Here is a 12,488-nt window from a genome sequence, read left to right as displayed (position 1 = left end):
TGACTCTATTATTATTTACAAATATAACCCTTTTGACATTATATTCAAACTAAAATTATTAATTTGTCATTATATCTAATTAATCTACTAATCGAATGTTAGAAATACTTATTAGAGACAAAGATATAATTGGATAAATTTTTTAATACATTTAAAATAATACCAATTAAATTTTGAATGACAAAATATTCAATGTACTCATATGCTCAACATCTAAACACCTACTAGATTTATTTAATTGTATATTAATTACACAATTGGATCGAGTCATAAGTTAGAGTTATAAGAAAGCATAAATCCGACCAATTATAGATCGGATTTCTCTTCGAGAATCACACCTTATATTTTATCTATTTTATAATTCACACTCTATCTTTCAAAATTTTATAATTACTAAAATACCCTCTCCCACCCGCTTGCTTTATCATGACCATCACTCACTGCCATCACCACCTTCCCATTAAAAATATACAGATAATTTAAATATTTATAAATTATTTTATATTTTTAACGGAATATTCTTTTTAGTAAGTTCAATAAAGAATTATAAAGAAAGACGAGGGATCATATTACAAAATTCTTAAAAACCGATATAAATCACAAAATAGATAAAATATAATTTATAAAAATTCTTAATAAAATAAATACAAAATATTAAAAAGAAAGATATAAAGCTTCCACTCAATGGCTGTAGGTTTTCTAAACATCCAGCAAGGCATGCAGCAGTGATCTCTTAGCAGCTCTACTACCGTGACCACAAGTAGCATGCAATAGAAAGAAAGATATAAGAACATAAGACACAGGTTTAAAGATGGCTAACTGTAAAAAGATTCCACACTGCGAATGCTATTAAATAGCGAAGAAGAAACTTAAGAACAGAAGAAAAACAGCAGCTCGGTAAAATGGCGCTCAACTAGCTGTGGAACAATTTTCAGATTGAATTGAGGGAATGCATTTTCATGCAAGTGACAAACACCAGTCTGACAGAAAAAGAAAAAAAAAAGAAAAAAAAAACTGAAAATAAACCTACAAGACCACCCTCTTTGGTGGCAGACGACATGTCCGCAATTTCATGTGATGTTCATAGCAGCCCTTCCTATCAGGAGTAAGTGAATAACACTGAATTAGTATAGTTCCATATAGAGAGCTTTCAGAGCCCAAACAAACTTCCATCTTTCTTACATCGATATCAATACCCATTAGGTCATAAGATTTACGCTCAATGTCTCGCACACTGCAGTAGACCATCTTAGGCAAAATTACTTTCCAAGGACAATAATCGGCTGGAAATGTACAAAGGAAAGCCATAAGTTGTTTTCCAATGACTTACACCTACAAAGAGCACAATCCCATGCTCTTGGTTCAGATTTTGAATCACAAGGGCAGAGCGCGTGTGTAATGGTGAGCATTATTGCGTCCAAGGCCTATTCCCAAGCCCAATGGAAATCCATCGGTCTTACTCTTGCTTGGATCACACTTACCCTTGCTTTCGTCAGAATGAGAAGAACCAGCATGACCATGGCATTTTGAACTCTTAGACTGACGATCAGCACAAGCATGGCCATTGCTATTACAATGAGAATGACCTTCGCCATTCTGCAAAACTGCACTTCCAGTCATCTGAATCAACCCCATTTCCTCATCAGAAGGTGATTCCGGTTCTGGTCGTTCTACATCCTCATTGTAACCACTTATCAAGAAGTCAGAACAGTTTTTGAGAACACCGTGATCATATGGGTTTCTGAACCTGCCACCAGGACCTCTGAGATAACTGTACCGCATGATGTTCGCCATCTCATTTGTTGTTATGTTCCTTGAGATCTGCATAACAAATTGGAATAGATAGTCACTATTATTGAGAGTATTGAGAGTACAGAAGATAAGTGTAGAAACTAGAAACCTTCCCGAAGTGTATATGATCATGAAGTTCAGAAAGTTCAAAGTATTATCAAAACACGTCACAACAGGACTCGGATGGTAAGAATATAAAATAAATAGACAAGCAAATTATGATCAAGCTGTCACATATCAGCATAAAATGCTAATTACTGCTTGGGTTAAGAGTACTAATCGCAAGGAAACAAATTTGCCAGAATCTGAGAACCTAATAGTTTTAACTAGGTCGCATATCTCCATTAAGCGAAATCAATACTCCCCTTTTTACCACAATGTCATAGCAAAGAGCTCAAACACTTGATGACACCCAAATGAATTGATATGTCAGTCATAGCTGGACCAACTGCATCGACCAATTAAAATTGAGGCAATAAAATATTAGTTATATAGACTTCCTTTAATACCTGTGATGCCTGTACAACAGTTAAAACTGCAACTCCAAAGAAAAGAAAAAGATCCATAACAAAAAATGACACTGCGCCAGGATGGTGGGTAGCAGAATAGTTCAGCCATGCACCAAATGATGCTGGAGCAGCGGGATTCCTTACAATTCCTACAAAACAACAATGATCAAAATCATAAAACAAGTAGTAGGTACTGATAATGAACTCAGAAAGGAAACTTGACAAAAACACACCAGAAAATACGTACTTATAATTGTCACTGCACCAGTAACAATCATTGCAGAAACTTCTAGAATGAGAAACATAAAGAACTCCCATTTATTTCTCTGCAGTTGCAAGCCATTGTCTATGGAATCAGCACAAAGATAAGGAAGCATAGTACATGAAAAAGAAAATTGGTGATTACAGTACAATGTAATTTTTATAGGTTGACTAGACGAATTAATAGGACACAAATTTCCAAAAGAAAATACCTTGCCAATGCAATTAGATACCCAAGGACAGTGATGATCAAACTGTTCAACACAGCGATCACATGTCGCACAATGCTTTGATCGTATAGGCCTGACAATCTAAGAAAAATTTAAACAATAGTAAATCAAGAAATTTCACAAACATAGATGATAATTGAAAAAAGGGTTGAAAAATTAACACAAGAGAAGAAAAAAGAAGATTACCTTGCATGTTGCACATAGCTGGGACCAGTTCCCAGCCAACAGAGCTGGATTGCCTAATTCCATCCTTAGCAGAGGTTCCTAAAATTATACCAGAATTATAAACTTGCCTACTTTCAAATATATGTAATTGCTTATTTTTTGACAATGGAATATCTGTAAGTTTTCAACTTCCAGACATGCTACAACCTATATATTGTCTTATTTCAGACAATATTGTATCAAGAAATAGCCCAACAGGAGCAGGGAGAACCACAAGTAAAATACTATTCTGAGTAACAAAATTAGACATAGCCTAATGTATTTGTAACAATATTATTCTTATGACAAATAATTCAGCTAAAAATTGAACTTTAACAGAGCAATTTCAGAATTCATGTTTGAGATGTAGTCCAAAGGCCAAAGTTGAACAAGTTCGAGCAACACCCAAGTTCCATCAAAAGCACATGCCAAAGAAAAGGGTATCTAGTGCAGGTGGCTCCCACCTACACGATGCCTAGGAAGGGAAGATCAATGTAGCATTATAGCCATAACCTCATTTCTAATAGGACTAACCCATTGCTTGAGTGTCTAACCTTTTAGATACAGGGGATAAGCCTTACAAGGAAACCACTATGTGGAAGAAAGTGCAACATAGAAGTTCTTTAATAGAACAGATATATCATATAATAAGGCTTTCCACGATCAGATTAGAGGAAGAACCTGACATAACAGAAATAACAGTTTCCCAATATTAAGGTTGAAGGCAAGAAGAGAAAATCAAGCATTTTATAACTGGACCTCCATATATCCCGATTTAGAACAAAGTCACAAACTGTTACTTATATAGTTTTAACCTAACTCAACTCTACATACCTTTATCGTCATCTATTTATTTCCTACATTGAGGAACTGAACACATCTACTTGTTTAACTAAGGATGCCCCAAAAGGAAGGAGTACTGTGAGAACAATTTCTCCTCAAAACCAGTGAATATCTTTTAAGTTGATTTATTTTCACTTCTAATTCTTCCCCTAATCCTGGGATCTAAATTGAGTTTGAGAGTATCTTCTACTTAATAATGCTCATACGTACATGCTTCTCATATAATCTTTCTAGTGATGGTTCTTGGAAACCATCAATGTTAATGCTTCTCAGTTTCTTGATATGCTCTTCCTGAAAAAAAAAATCAAGTGCATCATAATGCAACTCAATGCGCGATAAGTAATCTGACTTATATCACTGTATGTATTAGATAACCGGTTGATCCAAAGCCAAAAATAACAGAAAGCCTTTAAGATACCCCCTCACGTGCAACTCAGATATATCATATGTGGATAGATAAAAGATAGTGAGTTGTACGGCACTCCACACCACATAAGAATAAATAAAGAATTAAATGGGAATATATAAGGTTTGGAAATGACTCAAGAAAATTAGGCGCCGATACCATATTAGATAACTGGTTAACCTAAAAGCTTAACCTGTTAGGTAAAATAAATGTATCTCGGTGCAATAGAATGTATCATGACCAAAGATATATTTTGAGTGCAAGAAAAAGAACAATAAAAACTGAAAATATAAGCAAATACAGTGGACTGACAATTTGGTTGAACAACTATAAACAAATGAACTAGTTAATAAAATGTTATCAATCTAATCCACAGATAGATGACCAAAATATTTGTTATGACTAAGATTAACTAATAAAATTTTGAGACTCACATCATCTCTTAGATTCTGTGAATCCCGCACATTCATTCGGATAAAACCAGGATCTTTCCTGCAGCAAAAGACAAATTTGTGGTAATGAGATGGATGGAAGGCAAACCAGCAAACCAATGCATCCAAGATGTATGGCATACAAGGGTATAATAGGTAGCAAAAAATAGATTGACAGCATATAGCATATATTTGCTTCAAAGTAAAGGCAAAATGATTTTGTCGTTTAGAGAATACCAATATCATATAGTACCTATATATATATATATATATTTGCAGTAATGCCTGTAAATAAAATGATCGGCAATAAAATCATTACATTACAAGTTCAGTATGGACAAAGATATATTATTTTCTCGCAAGATGATATTTTGTATCAAGAGAGTAGTATTAATCTCTAATGAAATTCAAAGAAAAAGAAGAAGAAATGTAAATAGTTTCAGAGCGCACTAGAAGCAAACAAAATTTGGAATGTGCATCAAGTAGCATATCTTGTAATACATATAAACACTAAAGGATATAAAGATATATACCTGCTACACCTATAAAACATAACTAGTCCTGCAGTGGCGAGGAGAACCCCTAACCACTCAAACAGTGTAAATGCAGCTGTCAGCTTCAAAATGTCAGCTGTAAGAAAGAAATTTAAAAATGAATATTAAAATATAGTTTTGTGAGATGATTAGAAGAATATGCTTCAAATCATGCACTGGCGCTGTACCTGAGATGACTGAATGTATATATGTAACAAGCAACATAATAATTATAAACCAGAGGACAGGCGCCAGTCCTAATTTTGATAACTTGCCAAGCTGGCCATCGCAGCGTCTCTCAAATACCCTTCTAGCGTTCCCCTGCCATGTGCATCTTATTTAGGTCATATTAGCTCTAATGATCTTCAAACCACAGTAGAAGCAGGTGTGGTATCTCAAAACTACTATAGAAAGGAAATTCAACTGTATTATCTCTGTAAAAGTTGTCGGACTACTTTGCACCAAAATAAAGTAGATTAATATTACAGAACTACAAATCAGTTATGCAATAACCAAAATGCAGTGACTACAGTATGGTCAGTATACTTTGATCTCCTATCAAAGTACAATCTTTTAACAAAATTACAGAGGGTGCCCAGAATTTCCCTTCAAACCTGAAACCATCTTGGAAAAAGCAAACAAACTAAACTCCAGCTAGCTTACAGAACCTCCTACTTTTCCCTCGAGTTTACTATCAGAACTGAAAACCTTAAAAACCGGAATACTAGCATAGAAAAAGTCAGAAGCACAATATAGCAAGGAGGAAGTAGCTGCAGCAATTAAAATCTCTGTCACGGAAATCATATACTAGAATCCTTTCAAGGAAAAGGTAAAGTGACACAAACAGTAACATTAAGAAAAAAGTAAAGTAGAAAGCATCCATTGATTAGAGTTTGATCATACTTCGGTTCATAATCTATAAGGTCCACTGATCGTCTAACTTGTTGGTAATTTGATTTTCTAGTCAACTAGCACCCCTATATAGCCGTAAGACTACTTGCGTGCATTGCATGCATCTGTATTTTGCAGGAATAAAAGCACTTATATATCCTTATCTATAAGCAGTCAAAAAGTTTAGGCAACTTGAACACATGAAATTAGATACAAATGAAATGAGGCATCAATCTTCCCTGAATAACATACACAAAATTGAAAAAAAACGGTGTCAACGTAAGACAACATCTCAGATGTAGCAAAAAAAAGGGCATCAAATAAAACTAGATAAGAAAATGAGAATCCTTTTTCTAACGATCAGAATCATGAATTTATTGTTCAAAGCCACACAGCCTACAGAATGATAGAAAATTTATCTTATTTTTCTGAAAACAGTGCATGAAATAAATAGATAATCCAAGAATTAATGAATATCAGGTACCAGACAAGCAACTACAAAATCCTGATCATTATTAGATAACAAGTCCAGATTCAGAGTACTTACAAGGAAAAACGCAACTTGCCGATGATTCTTATCAGAAGCAAGCTGAGCTGGAGTTAAACCAGTATTGTCTTGCACCGTTAAGTCCTCCTTTTTTCCAGCTTGAACAAGCACAGTGCATGCCTCTAGATTTCCCCGAATAGCAGCCCAATGAAGAGGAGTGCATCCTGATGACAAGAAGAGTTTTCAATGGCTAAGGTGCTTCAATGATGAACAAGAAAAGATTAATAGTACATACCCTCTTTATCTTGCCGCCCCCTATAAGCATCCAGAAATAACAGAAGGCGTATGCAATCAGCAAATCCCTTATAAGCAGCCCTACAGGCTCCGATAAGTTAAGATCAGAAAAGACTAATAATTAAAAGAAAAAACTAAAGGGTCATGAGAACTATCATCGATTGAGAAGTAAAATAGAAAAAAATGATAAAGTTTTAAAAGATTAATTATGAAATAAAAAATCTAAATTCTCCTTGACTTGAGAAACAAGATATGAGATGACAGCATATGTTTTTCTTCTTCTCTTTTGGTAAAATACAGAATTTGTTAGACCTGGTGCATCATAATATTGATAGGTAACAGAAGAAGTAGGATTGCTTTTCTTGTAACAAATTATGAAAACATGTGCATACAATTGAATGATGACATATTGACATATGAAAACTTCGAAACAGAAGCTCAATGAAACAATTAGCTAAAACTATAATCCCATATAACATTAAAAAGGGAAGTCAAACTTTATACCAGTGCAAAGGACTTCTTCCATCATTATCAGGGACATCAGGATCAGCATTCCATTTGGCAACAATATGGTAGAGAAATGCTGTCTGGCCATACTGAGCTGCAACATGTGTTGCCTGTTATCAAATGAACAGATGATCAAAATCTTTCAAAATGGTGACTGCAACTAGGTCACAGTAGGAGCAAACACAATAACATCATCCCAGTTTTGTATAAATATTGATCAGTGAAACAGGGGGAAAAAGGGCAAAAGCATAAAATATAGCTTCAATCTACAATCCACAATTGCCAGAGCTACTTATTGAGTTATTTCAGATGCCAAAATCGATCAGAATAAAATCTGAAAAAGAACCAACCATAGGTGATATATTATGTTATTCCAGTAATCATACTTAGTTTTGTCATTCATCAGTAATGGACTTTCTTTTAATCCTTTCTTATTGAGATATAATACTTAACTAGTCAAAATAGTGCATTACATATGTGTGCACCTATTCATGCAAAAAAATAAGACTACCTCATTGCAGTAAAACAGTTTAGTCTAGTACTAATATTGAACAACAATGAAATCTCAAATCAGGCACCGTGAATGACCAAGAAAGATATCCAAAAAGTTTAAAGATTCGATCAGGAGATGAACTTATGGAAGAACCAAAAAGGATGGATGTATGAAAGATAGAATTCCAAGAATATCAATCAGAAAACAGTTGTCTAAATGAAAAATAACCTGATCAGACAATATAATAGGATAAAGATCAATTTTAGGCCTAGTGATCAAATAAGAAAAAGGTCTCCAGTTCTCCACTGTATAAATTTTAGTTCACCAGTTAAATCCAATTTCTTCAATGGACCACCACCCCTGATTGTATGGATGTAAACTCGTGAGCATTGATCCGATCTCCACATTCATCGACGGATTTGAAAACTTCAAGCTTGGGACATGAAGCAACCAATCATTTGAATCCATGGATTTGCTTACATTGCAGGGGAAGAACTTCACCCAATGGATGAATTTCATTTCATCTATCCGAAAATCGCAAAAACGTGCAATTGGGGCTTATAGTCCGGCATTTCGTCTTCGCAGAGCTGGCCAGGTCTTCAAAGAAAGGCTTTCATGCTTAGGTCTAACTAGATTGGTTTACAGTTTGTACTTCATAGATATCAATCCTCAGTCGTTATCTTCACTTAATGACATCAGATGGACTCAATTTGCAGCAGGAAATCCTCCGATACTAGGCTAGGACGGGAACAGAAGTAATTGGACAGCAGAAGGTAATGAAGGAAAGAAAGAAGAAGAATAGGAGGTGCAATTAGGAAGAGTAAGAGTTCTAACAGGTAAGGGTCGTGGCTCAATTAAAAAGTGAATAAGACTCAACTAATGAACTTGTAATATTTTGACATGTGGCAAATTTTAACAACTTATATCCTTAATTATTTGAACCATGATAAGGTGGTTACATGCTTGGATGAAATTCATTACCAACTGCTTTACATAGAATTCCTTAGATCCAAACTTCAACCACCAAGTGGTTTCACCAACAAACTATTCATTTATACAGCCTGTTACCTTGTATCACCATGACACTTCAAGATAATAACAAACAAAATAGTGATAGTAATATGCCTAATACTAGGAAAATCACCACCAGTAAGATATCCCACTGTCAGTCACTTCTGCAGATTAAAAAAGCAAAATTAGGACTAAACAAGGAAGGGCACCTTATCTTAAGTTGGTATAGCAATTGAATGTTGCATAGACTTGCAAGGGCTCAAAGGAGCCGGCATCTATAACTTAATTAGCTTGAAGTTGTACGATTGGTATAATAGTAATGCTTCTCCTTCTGATTACTGTGATGACTGATTGAATGATGAATATTTGCTCAGATGTTTCATTATATGATAGATATCAATATTTCATGATTTACTTAATTTATGTGGGTGATCTGTTAACTGGTCTTGCACTTCATAAACTTGTGTTTTCTAGTCAAAATAAAGAATCCAAACTCCAAAGCATATATATTAGAGAAATCAAAACTATGAAAAAGAATAAAATTTTCAACAGACAAGAAGTCACAGTATAGTATATCCTGTACTAATAAAAATATATGATCCCTATTTATGATAGGCAAAAATCCATTTTTTTTCTAGTTGCATTGTCTACAGATGTCCTAAAAATTAGATCCTCTCTCTAACTACTCTTTTCTTCTATCTCCTATTAAGCTTTCATTTTCATGCTCCATTATACCACCATAATCAACCCTGTCAACACTGACAATTTCTCCTTTGGCTCCTACTTAGTTCTCAAGCTTTTTTATTTAGCCGGTCATAGTTAATCTGTAGCCTCCAACTTTCAAGATGGCATCCAGAGTTTCTTTTATTAATTATTATTGATTAAAATATGACATTCAGTAGCACATAATTAGCTAGTAAACCAGGACAAATCTTAAATCTATTATTATTTCAAGGCCACAGAATAATGCAGACCAAGATAAACCATCACTACAGTAAATCACGAATTCCAATTCTAATTTTCCATTATAATTTGTGAAATTTTTTTAAAAAAAGGCGCTTGTATTATGTTACGTCAAATTACAGTTAATCCTCTAATAGACTAGAATCAACACCAAGTTTGTTTTCTAAAGTATATCTGGCAAGAAAAAGTGCTTCCAAGGAGCTTACATAGCAAGTTAAAAGGTAAAAGTCATCTACTTTATCAGGTATCATTTAATTAAGCTCCTGCAACACAAGAAGAGTCCTTTAGAAGTTCCTCAAGATATGGAAAAAATTTAAATAACTTTCAAGGTAAATTAGTTTCATTCACGTGACATAAAAAAGGACAGATTTTTTTTTTCTTTTTAATCAACAAGAACAAAATTGATGTGAAGGGCAAAATAAGCTTTCGTGCGTGAACCGGTAAAGTCCCATCAAGAACTAAGCACACACAGTGCGTTAAGAACAAGCTTCACAGAAACTCAAAATTATGGCAAAACAAACATCAAAAAGGTAGAAGCAAGTAAGCAAAGAATTAGGTATACAACAGAGAACAAGTTAAAATTTGAACTCAAACCTGATAACCATATAAATCTGCTGCATCAACACGAGCACCTTCTTTCAGAAGGAGCTCCGCAACCTGGATGTGGCCACGAACTGCACTCCAATGGAGCGCTGTCTGCCCCGTGTGATCTGCTACATTTACATCTCCGCCATGCTGCTCAACAACCACAACTTACTAAATCATTCAATAACACACCAGGAAGTTTCTATTTCTCCACAAGTAGGCAAAATTCAGCAAAATCAAGCAATAAAAAGACAGACAGACGCCATCAAAACATGCATCACCAGAACGCAAACCCCCATAAAACGCAATAAAGGAGACAAATTGAAGAATTAAACGAATTGGCTTTCACAAAAATCTCCAAAATCCAACCAAAAGTAAAACCTTAGTTCGGTCACGACGAAAGACACATCAACGATGTACTGGGCGGCGACATTGTGATCGTCAAGACCCATCAAAGAAGACAAATTTAAGGAGAAAACAAGTCCATAAAAACCTGTAAAATCCAAGAAAAGCTACAAACTTCTTGAGAGGAGACGAAGTGAGATACCTCAATGATGTATTGAACCGCGGCCGTGCGATTATTAAGCGCCGCCCACTGGAGCGCGTAGTACCCAAGCGCATCAGGCTCCGCCAACGAGTGCCCCTCTTCCTCCACCAACCTCTGCAGCTTCTCCAGATCGCCGTAGGCCGCCCCGGTGTACACGTCGTTCTTGAGCGCGTCCTGTCCATCACCACCACCACCACCACCACCACCATCTCCTCCGCCTCCTGCTCCTCCGACTCCGACCATCTCCTTCCCCTCATCCACCACCTCGATCTCCGACGCCATCAAACCCTAAGACCCAACCACAATCGCGATCGCCTCTTGGAACCAAGACTTTGGTTGGGGGGAAGAAGGGAAGTTATAGGAAGAGGAAGACGAAGAGAAGAAGACCTTCGGGCGTTTGACTGAGTAGATTGGAGGAGGGCGGGGAGAAAGAGGAAACCAGGAGGCCAATAAGACCGGTCAGAATTGGAGACAAACCAACTTGAACAAATGCTATATTTTTAATTAAATGTCTAAATACGTTTCTTATTTTCTTACCATATTCATTTAATTTGGGAAAAAAAATTATTCTAACTTTAGTAAAATTAGTAGGTTCCTCTCTACAAACAACAAGGTTGCAAATCTATTCAGATCTAAAGAAAATTACTTGTTAGTTGTCTTAGTTTGCATTTTGGACAATGTAAATCCATCAAGAAAGAAGTAAAAAAAAGCCAAATGATCAAAATTTTAATGGTTTGGATGAAAATTTATCTTCATTATCATATTTGAATTAGAAAACTAACAGTTGCATATATATTTTGCCTTGCATCTATTTATTTTAATAAATTATCCAATCTAAATTGTGTTGAGAATTGTGATTGATATGGATTCATATTAGATGTGCGATTCTTTTGTTGAATAATAATATTATACTTGTTAACATAAAGCTATTACTTAGGGATCTCTCGAACTATAGTAAAAACTCTGCATTCGGATGATTTGTTGGCGATTTTTTCTAACTCCTCCCTCTCCAATGGCAGAGGGAGAGGATTCTCGTGCAAGGGCCCCTTCACCTTCTCCTCCTAGTTCTTCGATGCCATAGGAGCTAAGGGAAAATTTTATTTCTATTGCAAATTTTGCTCGCTCATGGAGATTTTATTACAAAAGAATGAAGTATGAGCTGCTCTAGGCTCGGTCTCATCTCTGATATGCTACATGATAAGTTTCTTCGTAAGCCTCCTTTGATTCATGTGGTTGAAAATAAATTAATTAGGTTTTTATGTTTAGGTTTCTCAGCGAAAAAGATATAGGGATAGTTCTTACTAAGGGACTATGATTAGCTACAATGCTTACCCTTCAAGCCAAAAGAGGGGGAGATCATCGTAGTGAAGGTTCCTAGATTTACCTAAGAAATACTGTAAGCTTCACATCCTTCTGAAAGTTGCGACAAAGGTTGGCAAATCCTTTTAGATGGATGGAATGATTAGATTTGACCAACCCTATCAAGTAGGGTCTCTAACTTG

The 12,488-nt window shown here is 35.4% G+C and overlaps 1 protein-coding gene across 1 annotated transcript; it reads right to left on the bottom strand.

Annotated features, from left to right (window-relative positions):
• Window positions 1-899: 899 nt before the first annotated feature.
• Window positions 900-11,453, bottom strand: LOC140767156 (protein S-acyltransferase 24-like). The gene is made up of 13 exons (XM_073106972.1): window positions 10,987-11,453; window positions 10,449-10,589; window positions 7,385-7,497; window positions 6,882-6,961; window positions 6,647-6,810; window positions 5,397-5,529; window positions 5,209-5,305; window positions 4,679-4,736; window positions 2,978-3,055; window positions 2,774-2,872; window positions 2,548-2,626; window positions 2,301-2,449; window positions 900-1,821 (listed from the first exon to the last, which is right to left on the bottom strand). The coding sequence occupies exons 1-13, from the start codon at window positions 11,266-11,268 to the stop codon at window positions 1,375-1,377; spliced, it is 1,920 nt and encodes a 639-aa protein (XP_072963073.1). The 5' UTR covers window positions 11,269-11,453; the 3' UTR covers window positions 900-1,374.
• Window positions 11,454-12,488: the final 1,035 nt, after the last annotated feature.

The sequence above is a fragment of the Typha angustifolia genome, chromosome 9 (assembly GCF_048772165.1).
Source record: "Typha angustifolia cultivar Huaian chromosome 9, ASM4877216v1, whole genome shotgun sequence".
In the NCBI taxonomy this organism is placed as follows: Eukaryota; Viridiplantae; Streptophyta; class Magnoliopsida; order Poales; family Typhaceae; genus Typha; species Typha angustifolia.
This window is presented reverse-complemented; position numbering and strand designations above follow the sequence as displayed.